We start from the raw sequence: 26,083 nt of genomic DNA on the forward strand, positions 1-26,083 counted from the left end.
TCAGTTATTACATATATTTGATGCAAGACAAACGAGTGGGGGAGCTCTTCTTACTTGTGTTGATCCTAAAGATTCCAGTAAGGAATTCTGGAGACATCTGGAGAAGATTGATAATCACGATGATCCTGTAGTTATGTCGAATATAGATATGTATTATGATAGTAGAAACTACATAATATTTGCTGTAGGTAATAATGTCTTCATAGTACATCCTCATCAGAATGGTTCTCTGTATGATTCTGTAGAATCGGTCTCATCCTTGGTGATTGATGAGGTACCTGAAGGTTCCTGGATTACCAGTATTGCTACATACCATCCTAACGATAATCCTAAAGATGAGTTTATCATCTCTACCAGCTGTGACCACTCTATTCGAGAGTACAGTACCTCCGGATCTGCTCTTAGAGTAATAGATACACGAGACTTTGTACGCTCTAATGCTATATACAGAGTTGCTTACTGTGGTAATTTATTTGCTATCATTGGTCGAAGTCTTGATGACGTCATACTGATAGATGCTGATGGTACAGTCAAGCAGTGTGGCACTTTAAGGCTTCCGTCTGCTATGTCTGGTATGTTGCCGATCAATATCATCTGGACTGGTGGTGAATGGCTTGTATTATACATCAGTGAGGGAGTAGAGAAAGGGTGGAAGGTTGTGAACTATAAGAAGACGGGAGAGTTTGTGAAGGTGTGTGATGAAGGAACATCATATAATGAGATGGATGTTCCTCTTAATGTCACTCGATGGAAGAACACTGGATATGTTACTTTTGCTAATGCTAAAGTACGTACATTTCAGTACTGAAATTTGATCTCGGTTACAGAAGACTTCTTAGGTTAAACCACTAGAACAATTTAGTTCGATTATAGCAGACAGTGTTGAGATAAACATTCATCAAAAGTGGTATAACGTTTATCAAGAAAGATACTGGTTACATCACCATAATTAAACGGTAGAAATCTCCCAATTTCCTGTGCGCGATATACCTACGTCATTTCCGCTCAGCGACTTTCCCTATAACGCCTCTTCTGTTTAGAAAATCAAAGAATTATGTGTAAATTTGTATTCATTTCAGTTGACTAAGTTTTAAAATATATAAAAGTGTTTATTTTGCATATTAATGTTCTTATATCATTTCATTCATGCGACAAATAAACTACGCAACATAATTTGAATCGAAACATTCCATGCCCCAACCCCCCCCCCCCCCAAATCCCAGCGTTGTCGTGAAATATCTCGTAATGACGTTCAAAGGGATTATTTGACACTGATTGGAAAAGCTGAAAGTATGAAGCGATTGCAAACAGAGGTATTAGATGAGAAGGAATTAGATGACATAAAGCAGATCTTTGAAGAGAAAAGGGAATCGCAGATTTTAGAGAACGAACTCGCAATAATAACTAAATGTCACAAATTTTCACACGAGAATGCTCTTGATGAAATCAAAAAGATAAGCAAGAGCACGGAGAAGACGGCCGATATTAAATATAAATTAGAGAAACAGAAGAAGATGCTGAAAAATAGGTCTGTTGATCTCTTGTACAGGAAGATACCCAATGATGGAGCATTCTGTAGCATTACAGTCAGTATGCTGATAGGAAGTGTAATCTTGCGTGTTGATCAGTTAATACATGTATTCGATGAACGACAAACGAGTGGGGGCGTTCTTAGTATTTGTATTGATCCTAAAGATTCCAGTAAGGAATTCTGGAGACATCTGCAGAAGATTGATAATTACAATGATCCTGTAGTTATGTCGAATACATATTTGCGTTATGATGAAAAAATACACTCATTATTTGCTGTAGGTAATACTGTCTTCATTGCACATCATCACTGGAATGGTTCTCTGTATGATTCTGTAGAATCAGTCTCATCCTTGGTGATTGATGAGGTACCTGAAGGTTCCTGGATTACCAGTATTACAGCACATCGTCTACACAATGTTCCTAAAGATGTGTTTATGATCTCTACCAGCTGTGACCACTCTATTCGAGAGTACAATGTCTCCGGATCTGCTCTAAGAGTAATAGATACAGGAGATTGTGTACGCTCTCATGCTATATACAGAGTTGCTTACTGTGGTAATGTATTTGCTATTATTGGTCGAAGTCTTGATGACGTCATACTGATAGATGCTGATGGTAAAGTCAAGCAGTGTGGCAATTTAAGGCTTCCGTCAGCTATGTCTGGTATGCTACCGATCAATATCATCTGGACTGGTTCTAAGTGGCTGGTATTGTACATCAGTGAGGGAGTTGCGAAAGAGTGGAAGGTTGTACAATTTAAGAAGACTGGAGAGTTTGTCAAAGTGTGTGATGAAGGAACATCATCTAATGAGATGGATATTCCTCTTTGTATCTCTCGATATACCAATCCTGGACATGTTACTCTTGCTAATGCTAAAGTACGTTTATTTCAGTACTGAAAATATCTCGGTTACATAAGACGTCTTAGGTTAAAACCAATAGAACAATTAAGTTCGATTATAGCACACAGTATTTAGCGAAGTATTCATCAAAAGTGGTATAACGTTTACAACAATGATACTGGTTACGTCAGCATAGTGCTTCTATATTGTTTCTATCTTCCTTCATGCGACAAATAAAATAAGCAAAATTATTTGAATAGGAACATTCCACCCCGCCCCCCCCCCCCTCGACCCCATCCCTTACTATATACCCCATTCATCTTATTCCGTATCACCGTTGTCGAAGATCACTTTTTCAAATAAAATCAAATTCAAACCACGTTACTGTGGTCCATGTTACATTCTCTATATATTCTGCTATATTATGTAATATGTTTAGCATTGAAAAAAGAAATGATCAAATATCTTCACGGGTGTGTTCTGAACCTAATGACTTCGGACAGTAAGAGATACATTATGATCTTATCCTACAAATAGAACGGGTCACATAATGTTCGCCTTCTCAACCACATTTGTACATTACTCAAATAATATATCCTGGAGATTGCTTGATAGATTTTATCTTATTTTCTCCCGTTTAGCATTTTGCAATAAGTCAGTACCGCTTTGAATTCAATATCATTAGGATATGCTTTTCAAAATGTTTCCGCCACTATTATTTGGTTTTCTTTGTTTTTTTTTTAGTAATTATTTAATGTATAAAGATATCTACTGCCCCATGGCCACTATATAGTGAACCATGCATATAACTAATAATCGCTAAGTACGTCACCACAATGACCTTTTAACTTTCCATTCTTACAACCGTCACGGTCAATGTACCTCTCTGACACTATGTGAGGTCATATTGTACTTCAAATATTGCCTATACTGTGAAACTAATCAATTGAAACAGAAAAAGGTTTTTCTGTCTTGCGTTCTCCAAATTTACCTTTACTCTATGAATCCTGCAACTTTTCTGGATTCGTGAATTAAAACCACATTCTCATTGCATTTCTTATTCACAAAATGTTTTAACAATTTTCCTTATCTTTAAACCAAACTTACATTATGAAATTGTTTGGATTTCTTTTTACCTTTTTGCCCCGTTTATTTCTTCTCTCATATTTACTTTTTCTTGTTGCTGTAATGATATGTACTGTATTCAACAATCATGTGTGTTCGGATGTAAATCATCCATTTGTTCTTTTCTTTTTATTTTTGTCTGTCATGACATGACATTGTACTACTTTGACACTTAAATTAAAACAGTTTATTTTGAAAAGCAATTCTTTTTACTGTGAGGTATTTGAAATCAACTAATTGTTATCAATATTTCTAAAGTAGAAGGCGAAAACTATTTTCTCGTCGTATTATCCAACACAAATTAAGATAAGTTTGACCAAACTGTAGTTAAAAAGTTCAATATATCTGGGAATCGCAAATGAGTTTAGAAAGTCTTTGTTTTTATTTGTTATTTATTTTGTTTATTGGATAATTATCCTTTTGAATAAAAACCGAATTGAATTAATAGAGTACTGGAACATTCATAGGCTAGGTGGCTTAGCTAAGGCTACCGGTTGGGAGACTCGAGAACTGTTCGCCCCCTTCAACTTGGCCGATTTCCAGTAGTATTGAAAAAGTTGCTAGTTTCTCGCGAGGCATCAATTTGCTCCCGCTTGTCTCAATTCGGTCCAGGACCGCCGGGTTACATCAATTAACCGGTAGTAATTTATGCCGCCCTGGTAACAGTTAATAATAACCAACGAGTAAGCACACATTTCGAATGCATCACATTTCATAACGAAGCAAAAAACAACATATTTTGAAGATTAACCTTTGTGGGGAGATCTGGCTTAATGACATCACATATCTGAGATCACATTGGATCAAATTCCTGTAATATAATGTAGCAAAAATCTATTTTACAGTAATATCATGGTCATGACAAATCCAGAGGTGTATATAGAAACAAACGAGAGCTTAAAATTGTATTAAATTTTCTTAAACCGAGTGCACCACTACGATCTTATGTTGAAGACGAAAACGTTTGGTTCCAATATATGTCATTAAAAGTGCCCTTTTGCCATTTAAATGTGTATTTTAAAGGTGTAGTTAAGAGGGTCCTTTCGTTAAAAAAAAAACATGTAAATAATGGAAATTGTGCTATAAATTTGCATGCTGCAGAGAATCCAAGTTTTAAGATACTGAAACTTTGTTACCTCTTCAAACCAAGTTGCATCTTCCACTGCTCGTCGCTTCCCCCACCCCACACCCCACACCCCACAATTCACAATCCACCCCCTCCCCCTGTACCCCGTATGGAATGTGTACCCGGTAGGTATAGGCCTATGTCTGAGTCTTATACATGTCGCTGTAAGGATGTAAATACAAGAGCTCGCGTATGGAACGCCATTTTAACATTTATTTAACAATTACCGATATCTCTAATTCATTTGAAGATATCTCTAATTCACTCTAAGATATCTCGAATAAATTTCCAGATATCAATAATTTAAACGCACTTGAGATATCAGAAACTGAATTCGAGATATCAAGAATTCGACTTGGAGATATCCAAAATTGAATTAGAGATATCAAGAATTCGAATTCGAGATATCCAAAATTCAGTTTCCGGTACACGTGACTTTCCTCTTAAATGCATGAACGCGAATAAGTAGTCTTAGCAGTACTTCCACTTTCAATGACATTTTCTGATTGTAAGGAAATTCGATAAGTATTATGTATTTGCCGATTAAGATGGCGCTCTTCTTGTTAGCGCTACAATTCGAATTCTTGATGTCTCTAATTCTATTCCCGATATCTCTAATTCAATTTTAGATATCTCTAATTTTAGTCCCGATATCTCTAATTAAAGTTAGGATATCTCTAATTCCATTTTGGATATCTTTAATTGTAATCTCGATATCTCTAATTCAAGTTTGGATATCTCGAATTCAATTCAAGATATCTTAATAATGTTTTCATTTTTTATATTTTTAATCTATTTCTTGACATCTTAAAATCAATTTGAGATATCTTAAATAAAGTTCAAGATATCGAAATGGCAATTTCTGAAGACTTCAATTTAATTCGACATATCCGAAATTAATGTAGATATCTTGACTTAAATTGAAGATATCTTTAATTATTGAATAAATTTAACATGGCGTTCCATAGCGCACACACACACACACATTGAATCTCCATCGGCCGCTCCTGGGTGTTACTATATGGAATGGATGTCACAAAAAGTATATAGAGAGTTTTGCTGATATATATTTTGAGCCAATGACTTTTTATGATCGTAGAAGACACGCTGTAAATGTGAACGTGTAGTGAAAGTTATGAATAAGTTTGTCTTCAATTTCGTCACATTGATAATGAAGGTAGATCTCTAAACACACAACGTCGGGCATAAAGGCTACACTCTTAAAATTGTAGGGCAAGTTATTGCCCAACCTGGGCAATTATTTACACATCCGTTGGGTCCGTATGCCTCCTGGTTGATATTGGGCAAAAAAGTGCCCAACTAAGTTGGTTAATGATTTTGCCCAGCAAACGGTTAAATAAAAACCCAACATCTTTGCCCAACATCTTTGCCCAATGCCTTTACTCAACAATGTTGGTCACCGATTTGCCCAATGGTTGTGTAAAACCTTTTACCAATGGATTTTTCTTTACCCAATGATTCTTGCCCAACAGCTAGTTAAAAATAATAGTGGTTGGTTAACTAATACAAGACAAACGTTGTATTGTAACATTTTTCATACAACTGGCTTTATTTAATAGGTTATAAAGCTTAAACAGAGAATGATAAAGAACAAACAAGTAATATATGTTTTCATACTTTTATTTTTTCTGGTCTTTGCCGACTTCAGATTTTTCCTCTAGCATGAATTCTCACAGCATTCAGTGCTTGACCTCTATTTACCTAGTTAAATGATCTGTGACTTCGATCCGAAGCAATAATTTCATAAACTCACAATGGGGATAAACACATATCAACATTATTAAAGCTGAAAATATTAGCTATCCATATTTTGCCATTGTTTACTATTTTCAGTTCTTGAAATGTGTTGACCACAGAAGACCTCCTGTATGTTGACATCAACTACACAAGGTACCGGTGCAACACACAATCATGTACAGCTTAATGTTGGTCTCTTTCAAGCAACTCTGGTCTTAATAAGTGAATATAATATCACTGATAATTTCAAACAAAAGCCAAATGGTTGTAAATCCCACATTGATTCTACATACTAGAAATAAAAGCAGCTTCAAGATCACAATTATAAGTGATAATAGGGACATTGCTGGCACCTGATCTGATAAACACACAAAATTGAATATTTGTTTGATAAACCAACCCTGCCTCAACCTTTCACTGTATCAATAACAAATCTACCCCCTACCACCCCCCCCCCCCAACAAAAAAAAAATACAGATTTTATGTAGGAACAGTTCACCAAGGCAAACATTTACTATTTCCCTTTAATATGTAAATATATATGAAACAAAAGCAACCTTAAAATGTAAACATGTCAGGCTAATACCGAGAAACCATTTGAAAAGTTTGTTCCAAGACACTTTGACCCTTAAACACTTCTGTTTGCTACAAAAGCTCCAAAGGCACTCAGTGAACGACTTTTGATAAAACCAAGTTCATATACCTCAGCATGGAAAAACTCCCAAACCCCCTTACATTGAGTTTGGAAGTTAATGTCCAACACATACTTTACAGACTTTACAACAAATAGTCTACTGCCTTGAGGAGTTAGCACTGCATTATTGGATGTCTCTCAATTATCACAAACAAATGCTGAGGGGAACCTTTACTCTCTCCTAAGCATAGAATGAATGGCTGTGGTCGCTCATCCTTCGATATTTTCTTGCAGTAGTCCTCTAACACTTGTCACCGACTGCAAATTAAAGAAAATAAAGTCCTTGAGTTGCAAATAAAATGTAAATAAGACAGGTGGATAGACAGAGTTTTAAGACTTCTGCACAATGCTATGATACTGTGGACCAGTGTAATTAAAAGAAAAAACAAGTCAAGAAAGTCAACATATTTATCTTGACAAGGTTTTCAAAGTATAATAACGCCCACCCCATTAATGTCAAATGACCTTTCCCTTACACTATCAAGTACCGGATCACTTCATTATTATGACCAAGGTTTACATACCGACGATGAAATTTATTTAACCTTCCCCCCCATTTCATTACTAGTTTAATTAAAAAAATTGCACTGGTGGCTTCTAATGACCCCTGACCTCTAGCTATAATCAATGGGATTCATGTAACTCATTTTGGCAACCTATGTGCATCACATATTAGATTCATCTAACTTTCACCTTTTAAGTTAGCATATTTACAAGGTTCTAAGTGTTTGGCCCTTGTTACCCTCAAATGACCTTTGACCACTAGCACAATAAGTAGCATTTTTCTGCTCACTATAAACAACAACACACCAAGTTTATAAGGTTTAACAAACTATCAGCTGAGCTGGTATGAACCAAAAGGTGTACCACCAAAAGAATTTTACTTAAAATATAATTCATGATTTTGCTTACTGGCTGATCGTCTATGAATGCTTGAAGGCAACTAGTCACCGTAGTAGACCCGCTTTTCTTTGCCCGTCCTCGAAAAAGCAATGGCAACAGAAAGAAAGCTAAGTTCTTCTTTTCATCTGTTAAGAGATTAAGGCAAGAAATGAGAATGCTTGCAGGTATAAACGACAAAAACATTAATAAGGCACAATATAGTCTGACCATATAAAACTTCAAGGACTGACGATAAAATTCAAGGGATACATCGCCCTTAATTTGCTCCACAACTTGAGGCTCATACACTTTAATAACAGCAACATGAAAGTTAATGTGGCATGTGTACTCATAGGGGACCTACACATTTGTATTAGAAGACTTAATTACCTACCCTACACACTAATTTCAAGCCAAATATTATAAGATTTTGAAGGAAAAAATGAAAAAGCCCATAGTGCTAACCTTTCATTGACACAGTTGTACTGAAATCTGAATACAATTGTCCAAAGATTTTTGAAAGAATTATTCAGACCCTATGTGGAACCTACAGACAACACTGATACATGTCCAAGTGACTGTCATTAAGTTAATATTATAACAGGGCTGGGTCTCATTTCAACCACACACAAACCCGAAAGCGACTACAAAAAAAAATAGTAGCCAATTAATCATATTGAGTGCAATGATTGGAGAAAGTTTGCAGAAAGGTTCAGAAGCCACCATTGACATTAACCTGATTTGGTCCATTCAGATCAGTTGATTTTGATAGATTTTTAAAAAGTAACAATCCACCAAAAACATATTTTGAAGGTAAATTCAAATATTGACCCATCTTTACATATATACTGGAAAGAGAAACTCTATTGTCATGGCATAAGCTCTAAGTGAAGATAGCAATGAATTCACAGGCCACGACTACATTAAATTAGGCTTACCATCAGTCAGTGCATCCAACGTCTTCTCTAAACGAAAAAAGTTCGGCCAGTTTAGGATGATCGCCTGTATAGCACAAGATGTACATCGTCATATATCCCACTCTGTTGTATAATTTGTTGGCAGTTAATTGGTATTTGTAATAATTCGAAGTTCTGTTCTACCTGTAGGAAAGAGAAAAATATGCAAACAGCATTATAGGCCTATAACATTACAAGCACTGATGTTCTATGCTATACTAATATTATTATAGCCTAGAACTCATTAAATGCCAGGCCTAACTTAGGCTACTTCGAAGTTCGAAAAACCCTCGAAGTTCGGACACCCCTTACGAATGCATAATTTCACCATGGCACAAATACAATAGGATCAATTTGACGAAACCTATGAAGCGACTTTTTTTCTAACGAGAATGTTTCTTCTGCCATGGATAGTATCATTTTAAAAGAAGTGTGTACAAATACAATTCTGGAGCATTTTAGTGCTAAAGTGTTCGGACTTCGAAGGGTCCATTATGATACTACTGTATGTACGTATTACTACTAGCATTAAAAACGTACTGTACGTGTAAGTCTAACATTAGGCCTAAGTTATAACATGCTAGGTCTAACGTTATGCTAATAAGGGTTAATGTGGTCATTTGCCGCATAAAACCTTAAAGAAAACAACGGAGTACAATTTATGATTTACAACGCAAATTTGCTAAAAAGAAACCTTGTCTAGCCAAGATATAGGCTAGAGAGACCTGGTGCATACGCATAGCTTACCGTAAGTTGACGAGGATCTGCATTACACAGGCGTTCGCAACGTTAATACAATGTGAGTAATTTAGACCTAGTACACACTTGCGGGCGCGCCTGTGGCGCCTGTCAGTCGCTTCACTACAAGCTAGCCTAACGTAATACAACTATGCTGGAAATACAATTAGTATTAGAAGCCTTTACGTATGCCTGGTATAGCCTACATGTACCACCGAGAGAAAGAACGATCATTCGATACCACTATATGTAGAGATCGCAGTGTTCGATGCACACACCAAGTAGAGGATTGTTTTTCTTTACGCTCACCTTCAAATGTAGCGTATAACTATGGCATTTCCCACCTCTTGAGTAAAGCGCTAACAAATTCGTCAGCCATTGTGTACTTTCACTATATACGATCTACTCATGATGCATGCACATCGCGCAGAGTACCAGTATAGTAATGGCGCGAAAATGCTGGATTTTGCACAAAATTGGGCAAATCAAGCTTGTTTGCCAAACAGAAAGTAACAATAAACTACATCTTAATTTTTGCACAACAAAGTTTACCCATATCAGTTGTGTAATTTCTTTTACTCAGTTGTTGGTTAATATTTACTCATATTGGGCAATGCTTGGTTTGCTCAACCACTTTTGCCCAACAGTTTTTAGAGTGTACATCAACTGAATATTAATTAAACGAGAACACGGGGAGAGAAAATTAAACGAAATACACGTATATACATGTGTGTCTTGTTGTACTGCACGTGTCTTCTTAAAATGCCGAGGGAGAGAGTTGATATCAAACAAATTAATTTGAGGATAAAAGGCTCTAAGAGTGAAGAGTATTTGCTAATACGCAGCACTTGTGCACATGTAATCCGTAAATAAGCTTTGAAAAATCTCGCACAGAAGCAGGGATTGCAGATTTGCAAAGCAAACTTTCTTTTGACCGTATGAAAGTTAAACATATTTTAAGCATCCTGGTGACAGCTTTTGTTTAGTCCTTTGCATCATTTTCGAAATAACTACATTTGAAGTTGACATGTTTTGTACGAAAAGGAAACTTGAAGCAAACATGCAGATGTGATGTCATAGATACAGTCTGTGTGATTTGTTCAATTGTAGACTTCATCCAACACTCTTCTTCAAAATTGGGAATACACTTCATTATTCGGTTATTAATAACTTTGCTTAACCTAAAACAAAGTTGAAGCTCTATCCAATCCAAATCTCTGAATTTCATCATCATGAATTTCAAAATAGAAAATGCCCCAATTTTACAAAGTTATAATAAATACAGTGCATATATCTTCTCAACGGTGAATTGACAATCTAGCTGACTCAATATGAACACATGAATGCAAATTGTATCGAATCTCCTACTCGAGAATACCTTCGTAGTCTAAACACTCTCATACTCGGGTTCTAAACCCAAGATCGCACGGGGATTTAAGAGACCCGATATAAACTGCATTACAACCTGTATCGTCCAGACGATAATGAGATTAAATATAGGGGGAGTCATACACGATGCAATTAGATGTATATACGTTGCCGAAAATGTAATCTTATATTGTCATTATCAGTACATTCGAGCTAATTAACTTCATTGAATCACGCAATTATGTATGACCAAATTATACACCGCAATAGTGTTGCCGGCTAGTCTGGGAAGTAACAACGTTTGGCGTTGTTTCCTTAATTATGTTGCAATTTCCATCTTCGTGGAAACTTGATGCCTTTTAAATTGCCTTTGTCGCCCTCTCTTTCACCATGTCATATAACAACATGAGAGAAAAAGACGTTGATATGAATGCAAAACTAAAGTAGCCCGTAGTAACAATTAGCTACCTTACAAATGTTAAAATGAACTATTGTTTGTATAATTCAAATAAACTATGACAACGGTTGTAGCACCAGTGAAGGGACTCGCATCGAACAAGGAAGAGGACAAGATAAGTAATAAGGTCAATTAGAATCGGTTACAGCAATAAGGGCGACTATAGATATAAGAGTTACTGTCGATTTATTAACCGAGGGGATATAACCTCTGATATATTTGAAATAAATTAGATATTAGAACGGGTTAGAAAAATGTGCAACACCTGATATCACTGCTAATCGAAAACGTCCCCTACGCCGTCAAGCTAGAGGGCAAGCTCGGACTTCCTTTTAACACTAACATTGGTTCATTACATGGAGACAGTGCAAGCGCACTATTTTTTATAACTCTTTGAAATCAGATGATAATAATATCGAGACACCCTGCAGTCACCCTGCCATCCTTAGTTAGCTGATCATGATTACAGCACAACCACTAATTCTATCTTCACAGTTAGCTGATGATATCTCTTGGGCATCAACTGGTCAGCATATACTGCAAGATATCGAAAACGAGTGTCTGATAAACTGGCAGTAAGGAATCTGAAAATCAACTGCACAAAAACTGAGAAATTTTCAATCACAAGGAAAGGAAATGACAGTTGGAAGGAGTGTAAATATGTTGGAAGCTTGCTGGGCACCGAAGAAGATATTAATCGAAGAACTGGTATAACCACGGTGCTTTCAAAACACTGTCAAGTATTTTCAAAAGCAAAAACATAAGCCGAAACATTAAGCTTAGGATTTTTTAGGCTTTATTAAAGAGTATTTTTTTGTACAATTGCCAACTGTGAGGCCCAACGAAGGATCTTGATCGCAAAAATGACACTTTTTAAAAGGAGACTACTTCGTAATATTCTCAACATTAGATGGACCAATAACAATTGGATTTCAAACAATGAGTTCTACAATGAAACCAACCAACCCTTGGTCATACATAGTCGCACATAGAAGATTGATATTTTTCTGTCATATAGCAAGACTCCAGGAGGACGCTCCAGCAAAGGTTGCTTTAAGAGAAGCATTGAGACATAGTGCTAAACCAGTAGGAAGGCGCGTGACTACCTTGCTTGGAAAATAAAGTCGTAATTTAAGAATGTTAACATTAACAACTTCTAGGAAGCAATCAACCTTGCGCAAGATCGTGATACGTGGCGGAGGTTAATCACTGAGCATGTCGGATAGACGAGACGGGTTTCCTATGAGGCTTCCCGCCTTCATATCTATCTTGGTCACAAATCCGCGCTACCGTAATTTCCTGGAAGTATCCCATTGCAGAAAATGGCGCGCTCATAGAAGAAGGAAAAACACATGCATGTTTGGGCACTCCGAATTCAGACGTCGATGCGACAACACGTATTTGTAAAGAGTAGTCTACTGCACTACGTATGCCTAATCTGTAAGGAGTAAGCATTTTTTTTACCTCAGTTGTGACCCAGGGAGCGCAGAATCATAGGAGTACGGATACGCCAGGGTTTGGCAGTATTGTTGGATTTGGCAATTTTGGGACCGGTATTTCGACCCAAGGGCGAGTTTAGGGAGTCGGAGAATCTGAAAGGCAGTCCTAAGTAGGGGTAACAGGAGGCATTTCGTTTTACCGTGTCAAAAGGAGGTTATCTGCTATATATATATATATATATTTATATTTATATTTATATATATATATATATATATATATATATATATATATATATATATATATATATATATATATATATATATATATATATAAATATATATCACATAATATACTTAACTTTACTATCATCATACTGCTACTCGGAGTTTCACGGGTACGGCTCGCGCACCGATCATCAGGCAACTGAGCAACATAGGCTATCTCGGCTTCAGGCGTGTGTGTTTAGAGCACTCTTTGTGAATATTGGCCACCATTCTATGTCATATATATAAATATATATATATATATATATATATATAAATATATATATATATATATATATATATATATATATATATATATATATATATATATATATATATATATATATATATATATATATATCATGTTAATTGATGATACAATACGGTAATCAAGTGTAATTGTATGATCTTATGAAGTCGTTTATACCTATGCACCATTAAATACTGCAATTTAAGTACTTTTCACGGTTATGATACTACCAATGGTCATTGTTAATTCAACGTATTATGCTAATGTTACGTCCATAACGCCATGTTATTAACGGAACGGGCCTTGAACGTAAATGAATGATGAATGTCAACGTTATTTTAGCCTCCAAAAATTACCATAATGCACAAACGGCGTGCCACAGTAATATGACGTCAAAATGTCGCCTTTACTTTACTTTTCTGTAACATTGTTTATGACAGCAGCATTTTTTTTGTTGGCCCACGATTGTTGGTGACGTGAGTCGCTAGCTATATGCATATTACTTTCAAGAGTTTTTAGCAGTTGTAGTATTCATTGCAAAAACCGAAAGATTCTACAAGAGGCAGCTCAAACTGTCACACGTACCTGTATCAGAGCTAGATACACATTCCCATGACAAATAAATGTACCATATAGCTGGCCATATCTGTATACATGGGGGTCGAAGGTCCGGCATCAGCGACAATTATGTTTTACAATTTGAAAATGATACATATCATTCTTTTTCCCGTATTCCCCTTTTCCCCCTCATTGACCTCAGGCCCGGAATTGTACCTCCTTGACTCTCTCCCGCTCTCATACCCCTCATCAGGCATAATTACATACATAATACGGTACGATTAATTGACATTCTCATGAATCTCATCATTCTATGGAATCCGCTTATAGGAGGACATCCGAACACGACACGGTGGAAATAGGAATTTGAAAAGGATTGTATGGCTAGGAACACAGCCCATTTGTAAACAATATGTGTGCTTGCGTCTCGAAAGGTCAACGAGATTCGTCAGGTGCGCGTCACCATTCCCCGCAAAAGGGTATAAATACTACCCATATAAACGCCAGTGTTGCCAGCGTTAGCGTTTTTACATTAAATCTAGCGTTTCTCGTCTTTTCTGGGGTTCTAGCGTACGTTTTTTCCAATTTTGGTAATTCTAGCGTTTTTTTGCCTAAAACTAGTTAAATTTACCAAAAAATAGACCATTTTTCAGATTTTTTAGACCAAATTCTTACTTAGAGACTAATTTTTAGTATTTTCGCCCAATCTTCGGAATTTCCTACCGAAAATTTTCATAATTTTTCAAATTTTCTGGGTCAGACTATAGCTCAAATCAACTATTCAAAATCTATTTTGTGATCGGTGACCATTCATCCTACGAATCTGTGCTAAATTGACTCGAAACAACACGAAAGTTAGGGAAACTACCAATTAGCGTTTTCTGGGGTTTTATTTTCGCAAATCTAGCGTTTTTTCGTCAACTGTCGCTGGTAACGCTGATAAACGCTAGTCATTCATTCATTCAGTGTTAGTTCTGCATAACACGAGGTTGATAAGTTCCATCCTGTTTTCGACTGCTGCAACTTTACTACACAGTGCAGTGACGTCTAGAGCAGAGACTGTTAACAGATCTGCCATTAATCAAACCACAGGTAAGCTATAAGTAAAAGGTGAGTTTTTTTGGGACATTTTGGGAAAGCTTTCAATTTGGGCTGTTATCTGAAATTGTATATTTTTTAATACTATCCTACCCTCGGTTTGGGACGGTACACGCTGCCTGATTGACACGTAACCGAAGTTGTTGTGTGCACTAAAATTCTTATTGAGCACCGTCCATGGTGAGGGACACAATTTTTGTATCATAAAGGAGAGTGCTGCAATTATTGTGCTATACTATACAACTATATCAAATTCTGTAACATTTGACGAATTTAGGACAATCAACCAAATATTTAATGCCTATCAACTTGTGGCCGCCATTTTAGTTGGCCGTTCGAACTATACTTCGACGTTGTCAACCTAGGCCTAGGCTAGGCTAGCCAATATTTTCCTGCACTGTTAAAAATAATGGGCAAAATTTACCCAACTTTTTAACCAACGTTGGGCATGTATTCAGCAACCTCAAAAGTTGGGCAAAAATTGACCAACCCAAATAGGTTTAATAAATTCTCAACAGTTGGGAGGGGAATTACCCAACTGTTCAGGTTAGCCATTTCCCCAACTGTTGGGTGGGTCATTCATTTTGTTGGGCAAATCATTTAACCAACGTATGGGTTAAGGCACCAGTAATGTATCCATCTTTTGAGCAGTTCATTTAGCCACCTGTTGGGTGTATACTAAATTTGTCCCAATTGTTGGACAATTCATGGATTTTGTTGGGCATTTGCAACAACCAAATGTTGGGTTAATCCTGAACCACTTCCAACTGTTGGGGGTTTCTTAGATCGTGTTGGGCAATAATGGAAAAGAACTGTTGGAATTCTAAAAAATCTAAGACATCACATCCTTTGAAATAAGGAAAGATACTGTATTTTGTAATAGTTGGAACACCTTTATTCACTGACCTTGAAGAAGACATATATAACTATCATGGGTGAATAAACTTATTGTTGAATGAACTGAACTTGAACAAGACATATAACTATAATGGTTGAAGAAACTTATTGCTGACTGAACAGTATAATTTGATATAAGAAGTCTTAAATTCAGGTATTCTTGAAACAAGGGTATGAACTGAAATAAATTAATTAACGAAGCCATATGTTTCATTTATGTAGGGTTCACGCACATTCCTTGGAAACTCATTTTGATCTGAAAACAACTTTCCCTAAAGTGACATTAACATTTGTGGCCTCAATTTTCTTAAGAATCCCAATTTTATGGAAAAAATGCCAATGGCTTTGTGATTCCTTGCCATGAGAACTACAATCCTCCTTGTACATCATACACCAACTTTGCATTAATATATTAACCTTTTCACTTAAGTTTAACCCCAAAAGTTTCAGTAATGTGGATCAAAAGCACATATACACCCTCCATTTCTGGAGTACCCATGTATGAAAGTGTACTGGTTAAAATTAATATTTAACCAATGCAAGGGTGGATCAAAATGGGCTGCAATCAAGGGGTGTAAAGCTCCATACTATAGTTAAACAGGAAGCAAAACAGGTTGTCAGCAATGTTCTTGTACCTAAATGCTTACTGCCTTCAGCCCAGTACTGCCCTTGCTGTCTTTTCTTGTTTAGGAAATGGAAATTTGCTGTGGTCAGACTCACTCCCTCTCTAGATCTATGTTAGGACCTATGTTTTCTGACCCAGGCTAATCACTTATTACCTTTGGAGTCTTTTAAACTCATCATTAATTAATTAATAATTATGTGGAACCATGTACAAAGTTGAATTTACAAAATTTAGAGCAATTCTTTTTGCACTTGAACAATTGTCTTCCACAATCTAATGATATTGGCAAAACATTTTCCACAAAATGATTACTACATAACTAGCCATCTTTAAATTGTTGAATAGGAAAAAGTCTTTTTAGATGAACATGAATGGAACACTTTTAAACTTTTGTTCAAATGAATAATGGTATTAAAGGATATATGAGGGCTGGCCAAAAAATGTCTTTCAAAATGTTCTTCATGATAATTAAAACAAAGATCCGCAAATTTTGATATATTGCTATGCTAATTTCTGTGCTGTGAAGCAAGCTATACAATGTTCATATGATATAAAAACTGATAACATTCTTTAGGGCCATTCCATGTGACGTAAGACACAAATCAGAGCGAAATTTTACACTTGTTTTCAATATCATGTTCAGTACAAGTCTGTAGTTAAGTCAGAAGCCTATAGTTCCTGAACTTTGTAAACCCAAAATAAATTCTGTCACCACTGCGAAACATTAATGCTTTCCCATTGCGAATTATATCGCCCTCAACATTTGTCACGTAATTCACGCAGAGAAATGAAGAATTTAAACTTTTTGGAGGAAATCAATAAATCCTGTGAAGCATTGAGAGAAATCTGCTAAGGTGCCTATTATATCTGAAAAGGACACATTGAGGAATAACTTCAAGGTAAAATTTAATTGATATGCATTTTATACTGATATTCTTATGCAAATTAGTCACGTAAGGCACACTGTTCAGTTTCCTTTTAGTTTCCAAATATACAAGGTAACACAGGCTAAGGGAATGTTTGCAAGTTCATTACATTGAGATGGAGGAAGGGGAAGGGTCTATTCTACATATGTAAAAATAGTGGATAGAAAGAGCACAAGTATGTCAGTTCATTGTACACTAGCTCATCACACAGTAGTTGGTGGAAGAATTTTAATTGGTGGTGCAAATCAAGAGTAAGTTTCAAAAAAACATTTGCAGTCGCATTGTGCATGAAGCTCTGCCTTTCATGGGTGTTTTTAATAATGTTGTCATTTTAATTTAAGTGAATACAATTACAGAGTAAGTTCAAATCTAGATGTTCAGTTGTACATAAAAATTCCTATGGACTAGTTCTGCGAAATATCTTAACTTAAGTGCTACAGTAGCTAAATAGTTCCTTAATTAGCCGGAAATCACTGCAACTGCCCATTTCAGCACGTTCATTACACAAATGTAACCTACATATACTCGTATCATCCACTTTTTTACCCAATTCCATGATAAATGCATGCTTCAAAAATGAATTTCTAGACACCTTGTAATTTGTGTCAACGTTTGAATCAGCGGTATTAGGGCTTTGGATATGTATCCCATTATGATACCTCGAGGAAAAAAGGCTCCGAGCCAGGTGATAAACTGTGTAAAGACTGGCAGCATTCTTCATGAAAGCTCTGAAAGACCGGATGGAGGAGGAAAGATACTTCATTCCTGATTGTTTATATATGCAACTTTCAATGAAATCCCAAACATTTCGGCAGTGGTGCTGGTACTGCAAGTTGAATATGTAGTGTGCTTTATAGCAGATGTCGACTCCTTCAGAGAGTGTCTGCACGCTCACTGCGTGCCTCTCCAAGATAGCAAACACTTATGATGGTGTCAGCTTGAAGTCTGAGTAAAACCCAAGGATGAAAGGCTGAGATCTTCATTCACTGCTTATTCCCTGTAAGTATGAAGGCAAATGGGTGTGCTCATGTGAAACCAATAGAAGCAATGAAGAGTAGCTTTTAGTATTCCATGTTCAAATTTATTTATTTCTGGTGTGTTCTATATTACAGCCAAACCATTTACTTTATGCATATCACAAATATGTTATTGAACTTGTAGTATAAATTAAAAATGGAAACGCTCCCTATTGATATGTCTAACCAGTAGGATGATACCAGCACACCACTGATTCATATGTAGAATTAGATTGGAGAGACTTAACTGACTTAAGATCATCTAAGTGAACAAGAAGATTGTCGTAGGGCATTAGTTGGCACCTCCTTACCATTCGAAATATAAATGTAGATCACAATGGGTACATGCTGGTTTTGAACTCAGGGATTTTGCACAATCCAATGTCCAACAATAGCAATACTACACCTAATACTACTGATACTAATACTACTACTACCACCAACGACAACGACAAGAATAACAAGAACAAGAACAAAAAAAAGAAGAACAGCAACAATAACAATAATGATGAAAATACAGCTTAAAGGGTTTTACAGATCAGTGGAGCCAGTCACAATTCTCCAACAATCCTGGAGAGTAAGTTGCTGCAGTCTTTGTAGTCCACACAGGGTTTTGCTCAGGTTCCTCGCAAGTTCACATTTTCACCTGAGTGGAGTGAGGCCATCAAGATAGAGTGCCTTGCCTAAGGACACAATGTAGCCGGGATTTGAACCACTGATTCTTGGATTACGAGATTCAAACCCTAGCTGATTACAAGCAAAGTCAGCAGCTGATATGAATAATGCATTGAGACATACCCTTTTTAATTCAATAAATGATGAAGCATGATCTGTTGCCGCTGATCGTCCTCCAGTTTTGGCCTTGCTCCTGGTCCCAAAAATAAGTGGTAACATGAGCAATGACAGGTTGTCCTTTTCCTCTGCAAGTGAAAACCAAAATGCCAAATTTAGCAAAGCATAAAAACCTCAAAATCAATGGTTGTTGTAATATAATAGTCTATCGGGAAGTAAATACCAAATTCAAGTCATCAGGTTAGAAACAATAGGGTAGGTAAGTAGCTGGGAGACCCCCCTCCCATTCAAAGAAAGATATTGATCCTGTATTCAATATGGGAAATATACAGAACATACTTAACATCATCAACCTGGTTGTTCCTGAGGTAATATGGTTAAAGGTCATTGTTTGACCTCTGCTGACTTAATTTATTGTCCTTTGACCTACAGTTTCTATATTATCTACAATAAACACTAAGAAATTACCGTAATATGCTGAAGCTACTGTAGCTTGCCACTGTAGCATAATAAAAACGATACACATTGTAAACATAAGCCCACGATTTCAACCACGGATCACCATAGGCTTATTATAAGGATAGAAAAGGTTATTGGAAGTTCGAACTCCACACTTAACCTTAACTAGCCTAGGAGTAGGACTCGCTTAATACGTAATCTAGGCTAGGCATATAGTACGTACGTCGGTATACAGGTATTCTTTTGTCACTGTGATAGGCTACACTACTGTATAGGCTCTATACTAGGCCTAGCATAGGAGTACAAAATGTTGATGAAAATTGTGTGAAAGAATCGTCCCAGTTTATCCCGATTACTTCAATCCCTTCCCCTTAATGATTACCTTTCATAAACTGAATTATGTCGGGAACAAACAACCCTCAGCTCTTGAGTAGATCTTCCATTTCGACTTTTGAGGCTGTCAACTCGACGGAATATGTAACCCTTCGTCGTGCACGCGCGCTCAAGCACACTTTGCATTCAAAGTTTTGTAATATTTCAGTATGGGAAAAATAAATACCTACCAGTTCTAATATATGTAATAAAGGCTCCAGCTAGGCCTAGTTGCATTAATACCCCGCCACAATACCTGCACCCTGTAGGCCTAGGTGGCTGGTAGGTGGCTGGGTTCTTAAATGGCTACGTTCTTGAGAACGAAGCAATCGTAGCCACTATCCCTACTCCCCTCTGACTCTTATTTCAAAGTTTGTGTATTGCTCAAGTTTGTTTAGTTTTAAAAAGTCTGATTTTAAATAGTTTGGTTAGTTCAGTGTTAGTGAACTGCTGGTTTTATACAAGTTTGAACAGTTTTGAATAAGCCATTCAAAATTGGAGCAAGTTTTGTCACTTTTCAATCTAAATTTTGTTCCATTGCAATAGTTTGGACAATCAACATAATTTTCATAGCAACAGCAAAGGAACATAGTTTTCCATAGCCAAAAGTAAAATCTCCAACAGTCATATAATCTTTTACATTCAGATAACTAATACTTAATAACAATAACTCATTACAGCTTGTACACAGGTTTTTCATAGGCCACACTAATATCCAAAACAGCTATATTACATATAATCTGAACAAAAATGTCCAAATAACTAATATCAAACATAATGCCCCGCAAATCTAGGAGGTCACGTGCAGGAAGGTTGAACGAAGAAAACCCCATTACAACATCTACACAATGGCGGACACGAACATCTCTTGAAGTTCCTACTCTAGGTGATGGGTACATTTCATCAGGGAGACATGCAGTTCTCAGAGTACACAGCTGGAAGACAATGTTCTTGCAATGCTCTCATTGCTCTTGTTTTCATCATAATATAATAAGTTATAACTACCTTTCATATTGATAGAATCTTACGAGAAGGTGACAAGTTGTACATATTAATAAGGGAAAGATTAATACTCACAAATCGCCTTGATATTTCCCAATATTTAAGTACAGATGATTTTCCATCCCAAGTATCACTTGATAACATCAAACACAATCTAATATTTTTCCCAAGTATATATGGAAGTTTTCAATTGCTGATTCATGGTCTGAATCTATTTAAAACCCATTGATATTATTGTTCAACATGCATTGTGTGTATCTGATACTAATGTTATGGTTCTTGGAGAATATATGATAGCAATATTGAAACAATCAAATGATACATATGGGGTACTTGATTCACGCAGTAGAACTAATCATGGATTGCTTGCTGATAATGGCAATGTTCTTCAACCATTATAGAGATAAAACCAATTTCAATACAATCTGTCATGCATACTTCTTCAGGATCAATTGACATGTTTGGCTTTAAGTCATTATCATCTTATTTTCGTTACCAAAATTCGCACCAACTAAGTAGAACACCTACTGACAGTACTACACATGGCAGTAATACACAGCATTTGAGGAAAGATAGAGATAACCATCAACGACTGTATAAATGTAGGACGCAGGCCTTAACTAAGAATAAAATTTCATCAGCAAAATTGAAAGCCAAAAGATTTGCAAACAAAAGTAAATATAAATCTAATAGTTCACGACAGGTACCCAAGTCTAAGCGCTGTGAGAATAATTTAAAACAAAAAATAGGCTTGGCATAATAATAACTGTTTTTATATAGCGCAGGTATCCAGAGCACAAGGCAATGTTTAAATGCGCTCCCATATAAAGGGTCTAACTGTGATATTTCTCAAAAGGATAGTTTTTAACTGTTTTTTCAAGTACGACTAAAGGCCAAAAAACCTCACATAAAGGTCAACTACAAAAGTCAAAGCCTCGGAAATCGTGCAATGAGAAAACTAGAAGCTGTATACAAACTTCAGATAACACCACAACTAAAAGCAAAGCAAATACAAAAAAACAAGTGAACTGGGAAAATCGAAGCCTCACAAATCCTGCAATGAACAAACTACAAGCTGCACTCAACCATTTGTCAAACATGGTAATGGAAATATTAAAAAACCTTTGCCAATAAATAAAAAGTCAATATATAGCCTCATGACATGTTTAAAGCCAAACTAAAGCATGGATCAAGTTATGTTTGTACACGTTGTCGGCAAGCATAGTTTAGACATTCTGTTAGCCAGTACAAAAGTTTCAGGTATACGACCAAGCCTTCTTAATGAATGCACTACTGGGTATTTATCTATCCGAAATCAAGAGTGGGTCTGTCACACCTGTCGAAATTATATGAAAGCAGGAACAATTCCAAGATGGTCTATTGCGCACCATGGAGGATTTCATGATAAACCAGAACAGCTTAATTTATGTAATCTAGAAGAGACATTACTATCTTCACGTATTCCTTTTATGCAATTGAGAGAACTTCCAAGGGGTGGGAAAATGTCTTTGAGAGGAAATGCTGTTTATGTTCCAGTCGATATTATGCAAACAGTTACTAATTTGCCAAGACACTTAACTGCATCTGAAACTGTACCAGTTAAGCTGAAAAGAAGACTGGCATATATATCTAATGTTTATGTAGAGAATGTAAGACCGTTGAAAGTAATGGAAGGACTTCATTGGTTGGTTACAATGGTTCTGTTTTCAAAGAATTAAAGATATAAGTCGATCACGAATGGCTAAAAGTTATTTCAGATGAAATTGGACAATTATGTACTGCACCAGATGATGAACCTGAGCAGGAAAATATTGATTCTGAATCTTTTGATTAAATATAAACGACGATCAAGAGGAAGGCAATATTGATACACTTTTGAATATGATTCAAGTCATGTAATAAATATAGCTCCAGGTGAGAATAGAATACCAATTTCATTCTTTCATGATCCAGATGCAGAGTTTCTAGCAATTCCTACATTATATTGTGGTAACAGGAGGCCACACAAAGGTTACCACTACATTATAGAGACATTTGTAAATGGGAGCTCCGAAGCATTGATAGACATGTGGCTACTTGCATACCTAATTTATTTTTCAAGTTGAAAAAGATTCAAATGAAACAAATCGCTTCATAAAGGGGCAGAACCAAGTTTAAGTTTGCTCATGACCAGAAGTTATTTGTTTTTATAAAAGTAGCCCCTGTTATTTGGTCATCTGTATAATCAGATTAAACATTCGTTTTCACAAACTATTACTGTTCCATTGGACACGGTTTTCCACTTCTTCATTTTGAAACTATATGCAAAAGACAGCTGTGCAAATGCAAAGTGAAACATATTCATGTGCAAAGTTTTTTTACTAAAGTTATTCACTACATATCATACTTCCAGTCTTATCAAACATCTATCTTCAAATAAATTATTTTTTATTCCTTGCTAGAGGCTCAAAGAATCTATGCAATCATGATTGTGTGTGTGTCAGGATGTCCTCCTGTAGGTTCTACAAAACCTGTATCCTTGACTTCTGTTGAACATGCCATGTTACCATTCAGTTAATATAGATTACTTGTATTTTCTTGGCAAAAATGAGTATCTTAAGCAAGTGCAAAATGTATACATACGGTTCAATAACATAGCCTACCAGACAACGTCAGTAATGACCCCATTCTGTTGTGAACACCACCATTAAGAAATGCGGTGTTTACAGCTTTCTGGTTATTACGTGCAGTATTCACAGATACCTTTCGTTATCTTGGGCAGTCTCAAGGAAGTAGTCTACCCCTGTTGTTTATTTATTGTACCAGTAATCCAGTAATACGAGAGGTCAGTCTTAAAGTTTAAAGGAATTACCGTGCGAGGAGTACACTGTTAAAAAAAGTCTTTTAAAAACATAATTTGCCACTTGCAGGACTATACAAGCACTGCAGCTAATGGCTTATGCTTAGTGAAAGCAAAAGCCTTCCTCTCACAAAATATGCCGACGATGGAAAATAATCAGCAAGCTTAGAAATCTGCACACAAGACACTATATTCAAAAGCTGCAAAACAGTACACTCGAGTGTTGTGATTGAATGATGCGCTGTAAATCTTTACGACAAGGTACACAATAGTTTGGCTTTCAACAACTACAAACAAAATGCAACCCAATTTAAGACTTGAAAAGCATGTATCAGAACACTGACATATTACAAAGAAACCCCTCTGGTAAGAAGTGCCAAACATCTTAACTCTGTCACAGAATCATCAATCTTAGCAATTTGCTGCCTGCAAAGCAAGCTTTATTTCAGGCATGAAACATTCTATGTTGAGGGATGTGGCATTTTCAATAACCAATCTATCAGGAAATATTTTCCCTGAGCTGTTATAAGCTTGAAAGTACTGGTGTTGATTTGCTAAAGACTGTGTAACATTGATGAAATTTTGTGAAGATCTGGCACAACGTTTGAAATAGGAGCGCTTACTTTCGAACCGTAGAGTCCACACTCTCATTCATGGTCCAAACTTAATAATTAAATCTTGGTAGTGGCTCAGGAAATGATGTTTTGGTCTGAGGGGAGTATCAGCAAAGAGACGTTTTCGCTCAGTCAAGTATTCCTCCATTATCACCCTTAAAGGTGGGATCGCTCGTAATTTCCTCGTAAATTCTGTCCTTCACACCACCCGATGCAAAAATAATATCAATACTATCCCCTACCGGTTCGTCGCTGTTGTCTCGTAATATCTTAGCAATCCCGTATTTACGGCTAGTAAGCAATAAACGGGTTTGGTTACCTGAAGCGGTGGCCTTGGCGAAATTCCTGCATAGTTTCTTGTCTGTGGCAGTGTCAGTACAGGGGAGTTGTTATGGAACAACTCCCTGGTCAGAATAGTATCACGGAGCTATAGGTAGTAGTCTATGCGGTAAATTATTACGCCGCGTTTTCGTGTGTGTTGTGTGATAAACAAAAAAAAACTGTGGTTTGTTTTACGTTCAGAACTTTTCACAACTAGTGGGCTGTACAGTATAGGTGTAATAGTTTCACCAGGGAGCTGCTACTCCAGCAATTCCCTGCTTTTACTCTTTTAGGCCTACATGGTGAGCAGTCGAAGTCCGAACTGTTCGGATGCCCTGGTTTTGTAGTTGATTCACTGATTTGGAAAGCTCTGCATGCTTTATGCTCTATCGAATATCAGAAGTTTAGCCTATAGAAATACAGTAACCTAATGCTATTTTACTGTAAAAAAAACATTGTATTTCAAACCTTTACAAATGCGCCAGTCTTGTACTAACCTGAGTAAAGTATTTGAAATGTTGTAACCGAAGTCGCGAGTCGACATTCTTTCACAGCTCAAGAAACTAATAGTGAACTTTATGTCTGATACGTGTGTGAACAATTGGTATTTCAGCCAATTTAGGTATTAATTATACATAGACACAGTCACAACTTACATTGTATTTTATAGATAAATTTTAGTTATATATCAGGAGGGAAAGTCAAAGCATTTTATGTCATAAACCATATATAGATAAATATGTATATTTAATTATTTTTGGACTCCTGGCAACGGTTCCTATAGGCGATCACAGAGCACTTGCCCTAGCTGCACCCCATCCTCCTAACCGGTGCACGTAAACCCTGTCCTTGCACCCCTTTGACCCGAATTAAAAATAACGAAACTTGAACGGAAAGGGAAGGAAAATACGTTGCCATGAGGGGCGGCTCCACCCTTGTGAGAAAGGATTGGCAAAAGGGGAGTAAGTACATGAACAATAAATTAGTAGTTAATTCCATTGAAAAGTGACTCTCTGAACATCGGCCGTCAAAGCAAAAACAATTTTTTTTTTTTCTAATTCACGTCAGTTTATTGCTTTCCAGCTAACTGTTATCCAGAATTGACTATCCTGCTTCTTGTTCCGAACGGCTC

General features: G+C 36.4%; 2 protein-coding genes and 1 long non-coding RNA gene across 11 annotated transcripts in view; 2 read left to right on the top strand and 1 right to left on the bottom strand.

Moving 5' to 3' along the window:
• Positions 1-1,660, top strand: part of LOC139983816 (uncharacterized) — a 29,091-nt gene extending 27,431 nt beyond the window's left edge. For 8 of the 9 annotated variants that reach the window (XM_071997618.1, XM_071997617.1, XM_071997620.1 and 5 more), the window contains one exon: positions 1-1,660. This exon is cut by the window's left edge and continues 658 nt beyond it. In XM_071997618.1, the coding sequence (XP_071853719.1) occupies positions 1-808 (808 nt within the window). In that variant the 3' untranslated portion in view covers positions 809-1,660. The other variant, XM_071997614.1, reaches the window with a different exon arrangement.
• Positions 1,661-7,200: 5,540 nt separating this feature from the next.
• Positions 7,201-9,460, bottom strand: LOC139983065 (uncharacterized). Its single transcript, XR_011798492.1, has 3 exons — positions 8,899-9,460; positions 7,991-8,106; positions 7,201-7,336 (listed from the first exon to the last, which is right to left on the bottom strand). It is a non-coding gene; the product is annotated as an uncharacterized lncRNA (long non-coding RNA).
• Positions 9,461-14,967: 5,507 nt separating this feature from the next.
• The window catches only part of LOC139983426 (uncharacterized), a 67,217-nt gene continuing 56,101 nt past the window's right edge, over positions 14,968-26,083 (top strand). Inside the window, exon 1 of the mRNA XM_071996972.1 lies at positions 14,968-15,082. The gene's annotated coding sequence lies outside the window, so the exon portion shown is untranslated. The remainder of the gene's footprint in view (positions 15,083-26,083) is intronic.

The sequence above is a fragment of the Apostichopus japonicus genome, chromosome 16, assembly GCF_037975245.1.
Source record: "Apostichopus japonicus isolate 1M-3 chromosome 16, ASM3797524v1, whole genome shotgun sequence".
Classification (NCBI taxonomy): domain Eukaryota; kingdom Metazoa; phylum Echinodermata; class Holothuroidea; order Aspidochirotida; family Stichopodidae; genus Apostichopus; species Apostichopus japonicus.